The following is a 16657-nucleotide window of genomic DNA, read 5'->3' as shown; positions in this document are numbered from 1 at the left end:
AGTTTATGTAGATTTGAACTGAAATAAACAATAGTACATATTGTGGTCTTTAAAGGGCCAAGTTAAAATCCACTCAGTATGGATGGTCCTGGATTGGAACATCAGAGATTTAATTTCTTGGTTGTGGGTAAGGCAATGATAGTGAATACAAAAAATTACACAGGAGGACATAATTCATCCAGTTTACCAATTATTGTTACATGTTGGGAAATGTTCTTGGTACGAATGTAGCTGAGAAAAAAACAAACCAAGTCCCTGCCTCAGAGTTTGCATTCTTACTGGGGAGTTGGAAGGAGAAGGGGCAGAAGTGGACAGTAAACAAATAAATATAGCTCGTTTAGGTGGTTATAAGTGCCACAGAGAAAAATAAAACAAGCCAGGGGTGAGTGGTTGTGTGGGGTGGGGTGAGTGGAGGGTGTTGCTGTTTTATATAGGGTGGCTTATTCTTCTTTTTAAACCTTAATGTTTTGGTTCTGCCTCAAAATGCCCATTTGGGGTGTGAAACCTACCCCACATGTTAGCCTTATTTTCCATGGTCTCTCCTAGTGGGTAAGCTATAGAAAACATGTATTTCCTTCATAGAGTTATTTGAAGTTGAAACTCATATTTATAGGTTCCTAAATACATACCCATTTTAAATATATACCCATAGCAGCATGAGAATTTTTTATTAGCACTTATTTTCCTTGTGTTATCTTGTTAGGAATTTATGTTTTTCTTGAGTAATCTTGTTAGTTTATCTATCTCATTAATCTTTTCAAAGAATCAAATTCTGGCATTGTTAACTTTGTTTTCTATTTCATTGCTGTTTATTCTCATCCTTTATCTTTCTTTAGGTTTAATTTGCTATTCTTAAGCTTCTTGAGATAAAGCTTACATTATTGATTTTCAGCCTACTAGTCTAATATATTCACCTAAGATTACAAATCTCCTTTTAAGTACTGCTTAAGTTCCCATCTTATATGTTATATTTTTATTTTCATTACTCCATCACAAATGTTTTCTGATTTCCAATATTATATCGTCTTTGACCAGTGGATTATTTATAGGTGTACTGATTCGTTTTCCAAACAAATGGAGATTTTCTCATTCTCCTTCCTTTATTGATTTTGCTTTAATTCCACTATGGTCAGAAAACATACTGTTTATTATTTCAATATTTAACATTTGTTGAGACTTGCTTTATGCCTCAGTGTATTGTCTATTCAGGTACATGTCCCGTGCGCATACGAAGTGAATGTGCCTTCTGCAGTTTCTGGTGGGCATGTTGTGTACATCATTTGGGTGAAGTTTAGCTTAATCTTCTGCATCTTCTGTACTGATTTTTTTTTTATTGATTTTGCTTTAATTCCACTATGGTCAGAAAACATACTGTTTATTATTTCAATATTTAACATCTGTTGAGACTTGCTTTATGCCCCAGTGTATTGTCTATTCAGGTACATGTCCCGTGCGCATACGAAGTGAATGCACCTTCTGCAGTTTCTGGTGGGCATGTTGTATACATCATTTGGGTGAAGTTTAGCTTAATCTTCTGAATCTTCTGTACTGATTTTTTTTCCCTCTGTTCACTTATTCTATCAGTTACAAAGAGAGAGCTTTGTCAAAATCTCCCACCATGATTGTAAATTTACCTAATGCTCTTTTTAATTCTGTCATTTGTTGCTTTATATATTTTGAGGTTGTATTAAGTATATACACATTTAGGGTTATCATATCTCCCTGTTGAATCACTCCTAATGTCATTATATAATGTTATATAATGTCCATCTTTATGTACTTCTTGCTTAAAGCCTATTTTGTTGGATATTAGAATAGCTACATCGGCCTTCTTTTGGTTAGTGTTTGCACAGAATTTCTTTGTCCCTCCTTTTACTTTTAGCATTCCTTTATCCTTTTAGCAAAAGTGTGTTTTCTTTTCTCTCTCTCTTTCTTTTTTTTTTGAGAGAGAGAGAGTGAAAGGGAGGAAGGGAGAGAGAAACATCAGTGTGAGAGAGACACATCAATTGGCTTCCTCCCGTACATGCCCCGACCAGGGCCAGAGATGGAACCTGCAACCCGGGTACATGCCCTTGACCGGGAATCGAACCTGAGACCCCTTGGTAAACAGGCAGCCACACTAACCACTGATGCAAGTCAGGGCTTCTTTTCTTTTCTAACAAGCAGATAGCTGGATTTTGTTTTTGTTTTTTATAACCCAGTAGACAGTCTTTGTCTTTTTATTGGGAATATTCAATCTATTTGTGTAATTTATTTACTGATAGAGTTGAGAATTAGTAATTAGTGGCTAAACCCTCAGAACTCTTTCTTTGCAGCAGATGGCAGCGTTTAGGGCATTAACTCATACTTTAAATTTTTTTTTAATGTGCTTTTCTCCCAGTAGAGGAGTCATGCTGAGCCATGTGCTTGCCATCTGAAATATTTGCTGTTGGAACACAGTGCTGGTGCCAGGATGCAGCTAGCCGGGAGCACCTGCTGGCAGATTTGCATTTAGCTGAACTTGCTAGAAACGCCTTCCTTTTCTCTGCGGGCCCTGCTCTGGGTTTATGTTATGAAGTTGCTGAATCTTTTGAAGAAATCTAAGACAAGCGGTGCCCTGACTTGAGGAGACTGTGGCTGTGTAATTTATGGCTGCAGTTTTTGGCATTTGCACAAAGGGGACCCATAGGATGGGTGAATCTGAGTATTTCTACTTCCTATAATTCCATTTGAACTGAAGAGTCCTTATTATAAATCCTAAATTTAATTACTCGTGTAAATGTCTCTCTGGTTACCATTCTCTTTATATTACTTATGTCTTTTTCCCATTGGATTTTACTCACTGCTCTTCACAAAAAGTAAACCATACTCTTCTATTCAAGTGGACTGTAGAAATTACAAAGAACAGTGCATATGCATTAACATCTGAATTAGGTTCACTTGGAACTTGACAGAATAGCACTTTAGAAGATCACACATGGTCTCCAGTGTATAAGGGGGGTGAGTTCTAGAGCCCAGGAGGGGAGACTACAGTCCCCTGGCTGAGAGTCATAGCAGCACAGGTGCGAGGGCAGCAGTCCTGACCTGGAGCTTTCTGACCTGCGCATTGTGAAGGGGAAGAGAAGGGCTGCCGTGGGGGTGCTGGTGGAGCTCGCCCACAGGGCAGTGCTGAGAGGCCCCTGTGTGGGCTGTGGGGAGAGCATGGAATCACTGGCCTTTGCTGCTTCAGTCCACCCTGGGCTCACACCCTCCCCCTGGAACCGCCAGGGCGGTGGGCGAGGAGGCAGGGCTCTCCTCCATTCAACTGGAGCAGATCCGCTTTCATTCTGTTCCTTAGACTGGGGACCCAAGACTCTCTTTGAACAAAGGCTGTGGCCCCTGTTGCTGAGGCCGGGTAGGAATTCAGTGCTGGGCTCAGAGCCTTTGAGTCCTGCCTCTTGAACATTCATGGTTCCCTGGGTAGTTCTTCAACAAAATGCCTGCCATTGTTTGACATTTCTTTGAAGCTAACAAGCAAAACACTGTTTTCATGTCCTCTCCCACCAGGAATTTTGCTCCTTTCCTTACAGGATAGCTTTTGTGCCTTGTCCAATCTCGGGATTTGTCCCCTATCCCCACCTCTAACTCAGGTTGCCCTTCAGAGAATTTTGTAGAGCTCAGATCCATACCCCTTGTACTGCCCATTCTTGCCATGTTGATATTGCACGCCTCTCAGCAGAAAATTGTTTGTTTTCTTTTGTTTGTGTGTGTGTGTGTGTGTGTGTGTGTGTGTGTGTGTGTGTGTGTCTTACTGTTGGCACTAACGTTGGGCATAGAGTGTGCTCTGATCAGGAGCTGTTTCAGTTCTGTAAAGATTGCTACTCTACACTGAAAGGCAGCATTTAAACTGTGGGCATATGCTTCCTTCAGCTCTTAAAATAGCAAGAACTTTCCTTTCTGCTTTGTTACCAGGGGCCCGAATCCCAGCAAAGTGCTGCAGCAGTTGTTGGTGCTTCAACCAGAACAGCAGTTAAATATATACAAAACCCTGAAGATGCACCTCATTGAGAAAGGGATCCTGCAGCCCACCTTGAAGGTATAACCGGACCCAGAGAGGGAAAGACTCAATCGACAATAAGGAATTCTACAGAAAAGCACTGACAGATGAAATTTTGTAAATGTACAGAAAAATGGTTGAAAATGCACTAGAGTGAAGATTTACAGACACGAATGTTTCTTCTCTGAACTACTGTGAATATTTAACACACACTGACTTGATCTAAGTTATGAAATAAGTAGCAAATCATCATCAGAGTATTCTGTACTTTTTTCTAAAGTGTATTTTCTGATGTTAACTTCCTTTCCCTTACTTGCCATTTTCATAATTTAAAAGACTGTTTTAAAGAGTCAAATACTATCAAATGAGTCAATTGAGGATGTCTTAAGATTGCACCTGAAAGTGTGCCCTTTGCACAAATATTTACTTTTGCACTTGGAGCTGCTCTCGGTTTTAGCAGAATGTTCTCTGGGAGGCACAATAGGAAGTTCGTTCTCCTGCACTTCCTCCTCTTTTAGTTTGAAGTATTTTCTGAGGACTGAGTTGGATCCAAAACAAAAGGAAAGTAAGTAATCATTTGCCAGGGGAAAACATTCCTCTTTTAGGTAGGTTTGAGATTCAAGAGAGGGAGGCCGAAATTTCTATCTTTATTGGCTGACATCAGACTCTACTTCTGATAAAGTTGTTTGGAAAAACCTGACGTCGCAAAAGCTTTTGAAGAGAAACAAAGGGGAGTTCTGCTCTGAAGAACGTGTGCAGCCTCCACAGATGACAAGAGCTCAGGAGACTGCGTAAGACAGAGACACGTGGCACAGGCCACTTTGGGTCGAGTTAGTTCTCTGCTTTTCCTCGTTTCCCTGTGAACTGGTTTCTTTAAGTTCAATAGCCATGAGCACAAAAGATGAATACGCAGGGGTAGAGAGCAGGGGTGGTGGCTGAAGCAGAGAGGGGGTGCCCCGCTGAGCGAGAGTGACCCGTCTGTGGACAAGGTTCTGTGTCCCGGGCGTCCCTACCCGTCTCCTTCCTGTGCAGCTGGAGACACTCCACTGGCAGGAAGCTTGGAGATCTGCCTGGAGGCCCAGACCCTGACTGACTTCATGGGAGCAGCTCATCTCTGTCCCTTTCCTTTTTCACATCATGTCATAAAACCCAAGGACATCAGCTGATGATATTTTTCTTCCAAGAATGAAAATCAAGCAGGAGTGATTCCCACCGAGAACAAAAAGCACACAAATGTCAAACCTTCCTCTGATGGACAGGAGACGAGGACAAGTTTCTTACCAGTGAATGCAAATAAGCTCATGTTGCTGTGTGCTCTTTATAACCATACTTATTGTATCGAAGAGGCAGCAGTAAACCTTTGAAAATTGCCTATTGCTCCTTGGCTAAATGTTCAGAGAGGAGAAATAGATATATTTTAAAGAATGTTTTACTAATGAAAAGAGGAAATATTTTTGTTTAAATCAAAAATAAATTTCAATCATTTTATATTCCTGTTCTACTACTATACCTACAATCAAAGAGTGTGGATATGCATGGGTCCCAGTACAGATATTCCTAGGATGGCATTTAATGGGCAGCTTTATCAAGTGCACTGCACGGTAGTGGGTGTAGCTGAACTCAGTACCAAGATTTCTCAGTTTGGCATTCAGTTGGTTCACAACTGGATGTATTCAGTCAGCATTATTTCACCCTATTCCATAAAAACCTAGAATTGGCATTGGAAATGTTATAAGACAAAATGATCCCTTATAAAATCAGGCTACCTACCAGTTAATTTTCAGCATCTCTCATTATTTGCCTCACAAAAGCTCCAAATGTTGATCATACAGGAATGTAGCATATCAAAGTTGAAAAGTCAAATAAAAATTTTGTAATAGGAACTTAGTTGACGAAGATTTGCACAATAAAAACTCCTTGGAGATACACAGTTCCCTTGCATTTTCTATAAGGTGACTGGTGAGGCACTGCAATGCAGAGTTATAGGAGAGCATCACCGAATACCTGTATTGTAAAATCAATATTATAATAAAATATTAATCTAGAAATATTTGTGTCACAATAATAACTTTCCTCAAATATACTTTGAGTTGGGTGTACACTATTCTATATGTAAAAAGTAAATTGTTTTAACAGAGCGCTAAAGTACTTTTTTGTACTTTTAGAGCATGTATATTAAAATACAAGATATTTTATCAGATGATAGCCATAAAACCCTGACTTTGATCATTTTTGTATTTGCACTATGAAGAGGACTTAAATTCTAGTATAGCTACGTGATGGCAGAAAGATGAAAGACTAGGAACTTCCTTCATGGTAATGGTTCATTTTTTCAAATTGGCTAGTTTTGGAGGTGCTCTAAGGGTACCAATTGGTTGACTTTTTAACCTGTGGGATGCAAATGTTCCCTCCGTGTTTTTCCCTTGTGGTGGTACATATACATTTACTGTCTGAAAAGCAAAGACCACACCCACCCACCCGCCTTTTTTTGTTTTTTGTTTACAGTATAACTTTGTACCTTGGTTTGAGCAAAGATGGTATCACTTTATTCAGTGAAAAAGTAGAAGCAGTGTACATATACTGTATGTGGGCAGGAGATAGCTCATGATATGTGTCCATCAGTTCTCTGAATCTTTTACTGAAACATAGGAAAATAAAACAGATAAATCACATTTTGACTTTGTCGTGCCATTTTCTCATTGGAGAAAAAACGTCCGTTCAACTAGTGTTTACAAAATGATGATGGACACACGTAAGTAGTATCTGTTGTCTATTTCCATCACCAACACCTACAGTGACATCTTTGGGGACAGGGATAATGAAGTTCTGGTGATGACGGAAAGGTGTGTTTGTCAAGAGGTGATGACCTTTCACTAGAAAGAGTAAGTACAGAATTTCAATGGCACTCCCCACACATTTACTTGGGAGAATCCTGATCCAGTTCCTACTAGAGCTTTAAGTTATATGGATGCTGAGTGGCATCTGTTCTGATTGGCCATTGTGATTCCAGGTCGGGCTCAATGCTAACACTCCAGGCCCTCAAGCTTCAGAATACACAAATGGGATGGAGTCTGAAGACTTAACTGTGCACATTCCCACTAGTGTCTCTTGGACAGCCCTTTCATGCCCAGCCCAGTTTTCATGTGCAAAGCTTTGAGATGGGCTTCATGATTTCTAGTTGCTGGGGTCACTTTAAGGGTTAAAATTATGAATGAGCCTTGGTTTGTGTCCACCCTAGAGGAACCAATTAGTAATCCTTCGTTTCCTTTCTTCCTACCTTCTCCTCTCGTTGCCCATCTGCAGAGGGAAGTGACTGAACAGAAAGGTAACCATCTGGCCACATTGGATTTAGGTAGCATTAATGTAAGTGTTCTTTCAACAGTAGACATCCCATCACTTCACGTAAGCAAGCCTGGGACGTCTACCAGACACCCAGCCCTGCTTTTTTGTTCTAGCACCAAGAACATTAGAACTAGTATTTCTTTACCTGGAGACAGGTAAGTGCCATCCAAGGTGGGTGTTTATCATGGCAATCGCAACGTTTAAACCAGGTTCAGGGGAAAACAAGACAACTATTCTGACCTCCACGGAGAAGCTGTCTGTCCTGCAGATAGTCCACAGCAGATTTCTCTGCCTGCTCCTGAAATTCAACAAAATTTAAAATTTCACTTCTTTGGAAATTTGTATGCAATGGCTGCAAATAAAAAAGCAGGTCTAGACCATTTAACCCAAAGCCTGTCGCACCTTCACCCTGTTGTCTTTCTTTTCCTGTGCAGCGGAAAGAACCCTTGAATCATCAGGTACCATGGAGAGTCCCTGAGTGAGGGTTGATGAATGGAACGTTATCTGATGATGATAATGTTAGTTTTCCAAAGGAGCAGAGAGAATACAGTCTGGCTCTCTAACGTGTACAAAGGACATGGGTGGGTAAAGCAAAGCCTTGTTGCCCAGAGAGAGAAAATCATTGAGGGGCAGTCTACCCAAAGGTGTGTTAGAGAATGAAATCTCAAACTGTCGGTCAAGCTTACAGCAAAACAGGGTACAGGACTTGGGATTTAAGTTCTCAGACCCTCCTTTCCCATGCAACCAGCTGAGCTTAAGGGATCCAGGTGGGTTTCTCTTCAAGATGTGCAATGCCAAACCAGACAGGACCTAGAAGAGTAATAAGTTTGAAGAACAAGTTTGAATAATCAAGCATATGTTTTAACAATTTTAATTTCAAAAGCATGTGAAAAGGAACTGGAGGCTTCTGCTAGTATAATTAAGACACATTTGAGGGGCGAGTCCAAGATGGCAGCACAGGTAGCCACTGAGCTCACCCCGCCCCCCCCCAAGAACACATTAAGTGTACACTAATACCTGGGGCAGTGCCTCCTGCGAGCCAACGGGGAGCCAACTGAACAGCTGCACAAGCAAGGGAAAGGGACGCATAGAGAAGGTTGGGGAACACAAGAGCTCTCCAGAGCTGAGGAACAACCCAGGGCCTGAGAAACTGGTGAGCGCCGTTGTTTATGCTTCCCTGGCATGTGGTAGTGGGCAGGAGCTCCATCCAGGTTCCCTGGCCCACCTGCAGGGCACTGGAGCGTGTCCTCAGCCACCCTTCTGTAGCCAAATCCAGCAGAAACAGGAGGAGCCGCAGTTCACACAAGGTGCGCCTCCACCTGAAAGCTGATTCAGCAGATAGGGCAGGGTGCTGCTTTGCACACCCACTGGGCTGTGTGCACACGGAGCTCCCCCCCTGGAGAGAATGTGGGACTAGAAAATGCCATGATGTTGCCTGTAGGGATACCCTGTCCAGAGAGTGTACAGATAGTGGGCAGGCTGCACTCCTGGAGACACTGCGGAGCTAGCAAAACGGCAGTACCCACACGCTGCCCCGTGCAGAGTGAATGGGGTGCTGTTGAGTGCATGTAGGGTTACCCTGCCTGGAGAGGGTGAAATATAGTATATTGCAGCTCAGCATGCATGCAAGACTGCCCCACCCAGAGAAAGGGCAGAGCTGGTAAGGCAGGCACACAGAGTGGCCCTGCCCATACCCTGCTCTGACTGTGGACATTTAAAGCGATAGGGCACTCACACAGGGCTGCTCCTGTGGACAGGGGCACCTCTGAGTGCATGAGTAGGTGCACTGTCCAGAGAGGGAGCAGAATTGGTGGGTTGCTGAGAGGCAAGTACGTAAAGCAGCCCCACCCAGACCCTGCTCTGATCACAGTTAAAAACAACAGGGCACACCAATAGCAAACCAAGCAGTTCCGTCTACATCAGGCAGCCTGACCCAGATTAGAAAAGCAAGGAAGCACACACACCCCAATCTGCCCCACCCAGAACTCACTCCTTAAAGCCAGACCACACACCAGGAACTATACCTAGCTGCATGGACTACAATTGGCCTGCCAAAATGATTCAACACACAGTCTACACAGAGACCACTCTTTCAAGACTGGGAAAGAAAAAGAGCTATTCTATCCAATTCATAGGAAAAAAACACAGAAAATAAAATTTAAAAATGGGGAGACAGAAGAACATGCCCCAAATAAAGAAACAAGAAAATACTTCAGAGAAAAACCCTAATGAAATAGAAATAAGTGATTTACCCAATAAAGAATTCAATCATCAAAAGGATGCTCGACAAATTTGAGCATACAATAAAGGAACTCAGATAACGCTTCAGCAAAAAGATAGAAAATGTAATAAAGAACCAATCAGAGGTAAAGAATATAATAACTGAAATGAAAACTCTAGAAGGATCTACAGCAGGTTAGTTAATACAGAAGAATAGATTAGTGACCTGGAAGACAGAATAATGAAATTCACCCAATCAGAACAGCAAATGAAAAAAAAATTTTTTTAAGTGAAAATAGTATGAGATCCCTGGATAACATCAAGCACCCTAACATTCTCATTATAGGAATTCCAAAAAGAGTAGGAAGTAGGGGAGGAGGAAGATCAAAGAGGAAATCAAACACTACCTTGAGACAAATAAAAATGAAAACACAACTTTACAAAATTTATGGAATTCAGCAAAAGCAGTTATAAGAGGAAAGTTTATAGTTATACAGGCTACCTCAAGAGGGAGGAAGAATCCCAAATAAATAATCTAAAATTACATCTGAAAAAACTAGTAAAAGAGAAACCCCAAAGTAAGTAGAAGGAAAAAATAAGAATCAAAGCAGAACTAAACAAAAGAAAAAACTTTATAAAGCCCACAGCTAACACCATACTTAATGGTGAAAAGCAAGAAGCTTTTCCTCTAAGATCACAAAAAATGTAAGGATGCCCACTCTCACCATCACTTCTCAATATAGTATTGGAAGTCCTAACCACAGTAATCAGACAAGAACAAGAAATAAAAGGTATACAAACTGTAAAAGAAGTAGTAAAACTTAATATTTTCAGATGACATGATAATATATATGTAGAAAGCCCTAAAAAAAACACCAAATATTAATAGAATTAATGAAACAATTCTGTAAAGTAGCAGAATACAAAATTAATAAACAGATATACATTGTGCTCCTATACAATAACAATCAGAAGGAGAAATTAAGAAAACAATCCCATTTACAACTGCAAGAATAAAATAACTAGGAATAAATTCAACGAATGAGGCATTCTGAAAACTATAGTGGGGCCTTGACTTACCAGTTTAATTCATTCCGTGACAGAGCTTGTAACTCAAATTATTCGTATGTCAAATCATAAAGTGAACAAGTGAGACACGTGATGCTGGGCTGATGTTGTGGCGTTCACTGTGGCGTTTGCTGTGCTAACTAGCGGTGGGGTATCTAAAGCTGGCTCGTAACCCGAATTTTAGCTCTCAACTCAAAGCAAAAAATCGGCCGAGAGACGGCTCTTATCTCGAAAAACTTGTTAGTCGGGACACTCGTAAGTCAAGGCCCCACTGTATAGGACATTGAAGAGGACACAAATAAATGAAAGGATATACCATGCTCATGGATTGGAAGGATTAATATCATTAAAATGACCATACTACTGAAAGCAATCTGATGAAATTCTTAGATCAATGAAATTCTTATCAAAATACCAATGAAATTCTTATCAGAACTAGAATAAGTAATCTAAAAATTTATGTGAAACAACAAAAGACCATGAATAAACCAAAGCAATCTTGAGACAGAAGAATAAAGTTGGAGGTATCATGTACCCTGATTTCAAACTATATTACAAAGATATAATAATCAAGACAAAATGGTTCTGACAAAACAAAACACACATAAATCAATAAAACAGAATATAGATATCAGAAAAAAAAACTTATATGATCAACTAATCTATGATGAAGGACATAAGAATCCTATATAATAAAGAGGTAATATGCAAATTGACCATCATTCCAACACACAAGATGGCTGCCCCCATGTGGACACAAGATGGCCAGCAGTGGGGGCAGTTGGGAAGGACCAGGCCTGCAAGGGAGGGCAGTTGGGGGCAACCAGGCCTGCAGGGGATGAAATGCCAGAGGAACTTAACTCTCCTTTATGTCCATTAGTGGATTGTAAAATTGGGGTGGAGATGGGGAAGAATGGGAAGTGACTATTTATGGTATGAGCTTTCTTTTGGGGTGATGAAAATGTTCTAGACTTAGATTGTGGTGATAGTTGCACAACTATCTATACTAATAATAGCCTAGAGTGGTCGTCATGCCCTCACGCCATCACGCTGTCACAATCCATCACCAGGGTGCGTGGGGCTTGACGCTGTGTGCATGGTGCAGGTCCCAGCGGCTGCTCCGTGCAGCTTCTGCTGGGGTTTCCACAGCCCCACACGCACTGCGGGGGCAGGTCCCAGCGCTGCTCCACGTGGCTTTCGCTGGGGTTCCTGTGGCCCTGCTCACACGGCGGAGATACAACCCCCGACTCCAGCCTACCTCTTTGGTGTCAATCCATCGAGGGCCCTCAGATGGGTGGGCATGGCCTACCTCTTTGGGGTGATTGATCGCGGGGCCCCTGCACTCTGAGAAGGCACAGGCCAGGCTGGGAGACACCCCCCCCACCCAGAGTGCACAGATTTTGTGCACCAGGCCACTAGTGTAAATATATAAAACCCCATTCTAAACTGATGAATTTTATAGTGTTGAACATGAATTTTGGGGGATTAAAAAGACAGGTTTTAGGAAATTTTAGAAATTAAGAAGACCATGGAAGAAGCACAGGGCTGCAGAGCAGCAGAAGGTATATTTCCATAGAATAGGGAAGCTATAAAGCTGCAACAGGTACATTTCCATAGAATGAGGGAGCTAGAAACAGCAGAAGGTCTATATTTACAAAATAAAGGGAAGGAAGCCCCTCATCCAGAAGGAGAAGAAGAAAGCCCAAAGGGAATAGGAAAACAATAAGGAAGGAGCAGGGGGAGGGAGGGCAGGGAGAGAACTTCACATGTCCCATGTGAGGTTTGACCTTTGAGCTCAGAAGTTACTATAGTAACCAGTCTAAGGGAATAGTGACCAATCAGAGGGGATATCAAAGCACAAAGATCTACAGCCTTTATAAATCGTGGAAACAGGGACTCGGTGGGACTCTTTCCCTCTCCCCAAGCGGGAGTCTGTGCTGTGAGATTCTTTCCCCTTCCCCCCGTGGGAGTCTGTATTTGTTCTTCAATAAAATGTCCACCTTTACTATACCACCTTCCATCTGTGGATTCATTCTTCTACTCCCATGGACAAAGAGCCCGGGAACCATCCTGCCCAGGGGAACACCAAGTGTTCCAGTTCAAAAAATCCCACTTCAGTGTGTTAATTATATATCAATAAAGTTAAAAAATCTGACTACCTGGCCAGTGTGACTCATTTGGGCGTCGCCCCATGACCGTAGGCTTGCCAGTTCCATTCCTGGTCAGGACACATGCCTTGATCATGGGCTTGATCCCTGGGAGGGGGCATGCAGGAGGCAGCCAACTAATGTTTCTCTCTCACATCTATGTTTTTCTCCCTCTCCCTTCCTAAAAATCAATAAAATATTTAACAAACAAAAAAATATGACTAGAGAATCTGTAATGATGGGATCTGCAGGGAGGGTATCCCAGGCCTGAGGAGGGTCAGGGAAGGGCTATCAGCTGACTCCACAACTGGGGACCCCACAACTGGTCCAGCTGCCCCTCTCTGAATTGTCCGATGGGCAGTGTTGAGGGCTGGGGGCTGCCCTGGAATATCTATGACTCCTGGTGAGGCTAGACTAGGGTGAGGGCAGGCTTTCTTCTCAGACATTGCTGCAAAGACCCTCTGGCTTCTACCGAGGCCTGGAAGGCAGCTGGTCCCCCTGTAGGGAGAGGGCGCCTTTCTCAAGGGTGCTCTCAAGGGCTAAGGAATTTGAATGTTTAAGATGAAACCTCAGTGAAAGTTTGAGTAGAAGTATTCAAGCATGTCGTATGTGAAAGCTCAAATTCAACACAAGAAAGATGATTTAAGATTTCCACCAAAACCTCTTGCATTAATGTTCAAGATCCATAACATTAAGCTAAATGAAATAGGTCAGTCACAGAAGGACAAACACAGTATGCTTCCACTGATGAGATATCGCAATTAGTTAAACTCATAGAAGCAGAGAGTAGAATGGTGGTTGCCAGGGGATGGGGGTAGGGGGGATAGGGAGATGCTATTCAACGGATATAAAATTTCAGTTGTGCAAGACACAAGTTTAGAGATCTGTCCTACCACATTGTGCCTACAGTTAACAATATTATCTACTTTTAAAAAATCTCATGTTAAAATGTTCTTATAACAATAATAATACAAGTTGAAGGTCAGTAAGTCAAAGGCCACCTCTAATTCCTTCCCTCAACATATTCATTGAGCAGCTACTCTGCCTGGTACAGTTGTGACCAAAGCAGACACAAATATCAGCCTCTAATTAGCTTACACTTTACTGGGGAGACACCACCAACACATATTATATAGTATCTCAGATTACGGGGAATTTAGAGGCAGGCAAATTGCAACAGTAAATACTGCAGGGTGGTCAGGGGAGGCCTACCTTCCAGGTGACCAGAGCAGGTACAGGAGGAAGAGAGCTTGGATTAGGATCTTCACATGCAGAGGTGGCAGTCACAGCGAGGGTACAAGGGCACATACGAGTGTATGTAGTACAGGAGGGGGAGAGAGGCAAGGAGCCCCGTGGGGTCTTAGGAGGGACAGATAGGAACTGGCACCTACAAGCTCACTGTGGCTGCCTTGCTGAGAACTGACTATTGCAGGCAAAGGCAAGAGTACACAATTCCCAGCAGCCAGTCTTCAAACTAATTCACTCACAATCTCAGCAGATGTCAAGTCTGGGCAGGAGTATCCACCTTGAAAAGGCAGAAGATGAAAACCAATGGAGTGACACCTATACAAAAAGGGAGGGAGGCAGGAAGGCAGGCAAGTGTTTGCAAAAAGACGAAGAGGCCAGTATGGGGAATAGAAGAGAATTTTCTGGGAAGGCTTTGAATTCTATAATTTAGTAAGGAGAAAGTACTAAAGATGAGATGATGATCATGATGATGATATAAATACTGCAGAGCTAAGAAAAGAACATTGTGAATTAGAAACAGTAAGGAATGAAACAGACTTGCTGAAAATTCAATTACAAAGTCAGGAGTTCGAGTGCAGCCTCTCATTTACAGGCTAGAAAGTTCCTAAAAGGGTAGTTGTGCCGTTTTTTTACAGAACTCAAGGCCCAGCAGCATAGGTGTCAGCATGAACACTTAATTACGACCTCAGAAGGAAAAAGAATTCCACATAGGTGGATCCAAACTCCAAACACACTCCTACCTGATAACTTTGCTAAAGTAGGTCTTCCTTCTTCCTCTTGGCAGATCAGCCTACGGACCCAGACTGTGATGATTCTTAAGTTTACAACCACAGACTCCTTAGGTTGACCTTTGCTCCATGGTTTATTTCGCTCTAATCAGGTTTCAAAAGGATGGCTTCCTTTCAGGAACAGAAATATTTTTTTAGGAGACAGCTTTTGTTTTCAATTTGTGGCGGTGCTTGAGGGCAAGATCCTAAAAAAGTTTGTTTTCTTTCTTTCTTTCTTTCTTTCTTTCTTTCTTTCTTTCTTTCTTTCTTTCTTTCTTTCTTTCTTTCTTTCTTTCAGTTCTTTATTGTTTAAAGTATTACATATAGTATTACATATGTCTCCTTTCTTCCCTATTGGCCACCCCTACCCCCAGCACATGTCCTCACCCTCTTTTTCTTTTTCTTTTTTTAATCCCCACTCTACCATATGTTCACTGATTTTAAAGAGACGGGGAGGGAATAAGGAAGGGAGGGAGAGAGAAACATGAATTGGTCGCCTCCTGCATGTGCCCTGGTGGGAATCCAACCTGCAAACCTTTTGGTGTTTGGGATGGGATGACGGAGATGGCACTCCAACCAACTGAGCCTCGTGGCCAGGGCAGGAGTTGTTTTGCTTTAAACACCTCTAAACTCTGCTCTGGAATGAACTTGCCCGTCTTTGTTGAGCAGGAAGTATGATAGCTGAAGGCCAAGGTTGACGTTCTAACCCTTATTATCTCCTTGATAAAGCAGGGCACAATTATACATGGATGATACAGAAATAACACTCTAAGTACATTTTCACTGTAGTTGCAAAAAAAAAAAAAAAAAAAAAAAAGAAAGAAAGAAAAGAAAGGACATAAACTGGGAGCACTGGCCAGGGAGTGGGAAATCTCAGGGTTAGAGCTGGGAATTAGACCTTATAAGCAGCATGGCATTGGGACCACCAAACCCCTCTCCAAATCCCTTTCCTCTTGTGTGAAATGACTTCTCAGGGCTCTCCCCACTGTTAACATAAAAACATTGAAACCTGTAAAGAATTTTTGTGAGTTTATTTGGGCCAAACAGTCGACATATGCCAGGAATCAGAACCTCAACGAATTGAGATAATGCTCTGGAGAATGGCAGGTTACATCTATATTTATACATTGCAGTCAAAGGAAGGGACATAGGTGGGTTACATGAAATCCATTGGTGATAGACTAGAGAGGCGGGAGAAAGCAAAGTGGGGAAACCGCTGGGATTGGATATAAAGTAAAATGACAGACACATACTTAGGTGGTGCAGGAATAATTAACATGATAATAATGAAGGAATTTGTGGTATCTGTCCTGGCACATTAGGTTGTGCCCCAAGGGGTCCAGATAAAGGGGAGTTACAAGTTACCCAGACATTTCAAGGGTATGTAATCATTGTGGAATTGGCGTGAAGAAACAGTTGAACACTTGGAGGTATCAGGAAAGAGGTCTTTAATCAAAGCAGCGCTGCTGGCTCAGGGGACTCAAAAGATCCAAAGCCTGAGCAACATATACAATGAGATTTTCTCCTTATATATATTCCTGAGTTCTTTGTTTCCTAACTACTGGCTTCGTGGTGGGCTTTCACAGCCCCCCCTGAGTCAGTCAGAATGGGGACTTTAGATTGTACCTAAGTGCCTAACCTGGATGGTGCCAGTGACCTCCCTCTAGCTAAGCTGTTACATCCTTGGTTCATGGCCCTTGTAAATTGGGAGTAGTTAGGTAAGTAGGTCTTGCAAGACCAGTTAATTAAGGAAGGGGCAGTGACTTAATAATAGGCTAACAAGAATGTGCATTAGAATACTAATTAACTAGGTACAAAGTCAGGCTGCTACCTCCCCTACATCCTTTCAC

At 42.1% G+C, this 16657-nt stretch overlaps 1 protein-coding gene and 1 long non-coding RNA gene across 2 annotated transcripts in view; both read left to right on the top strand.

Moving 5' to 3' along the window:
* Window positions 1–6687, top strand: part of CDS1 (CDP-diacylglycerol synthase (phosphatidate cytidylyltransferase) 1) — a 56789-nt gene extending 50102 nt beyond the window's left edge. Inside the window, exon 13 of the mRNA XM_014545990.1 lies at window positions 3931–6687. Coding sequence (XP_014401476.1) covers window positions 3931–4060 — 130 coding nt within the window. The 3' untranslated portion in view covers window positions 4061–6687. The remainder of the gene's footprint in view (window positions 1–3930) is intronic.
* Window positions 6688–6691: 4 nt separating this feature from the next.
* Window positions 6692–7764, top strand: LOC106727450. Its single transcript, XR_001363642.1, has 2 exons — window positions 6692–6897; window positions 7319–7764. It is a non-coding gene; the product is annotated as an uncharacterized LOC106727450 (long non-coding RNA).
* Window positions 7765–16657: the final 8893 nt, after the last annotated feature.

Source organism: Myotis brandtii, unplaced genomic scaffold, assembly GCF_000412655.1.
Source record: "Myotis brandtii unplaced genomic scaffold, ASM41265v1 scaffold424, whole genome shotgun sequence".
Classification (NCBI taxonomy): domain Eukaryota; kingdom Metazoa; phylum Chordata; class Mammalia; order Chiroptera; family Vespertilionidae; genus Myotis; species Myotis brandtii.
This window is presented reverse-complemented; position numbering and strand designations above follow the sequence as displayed.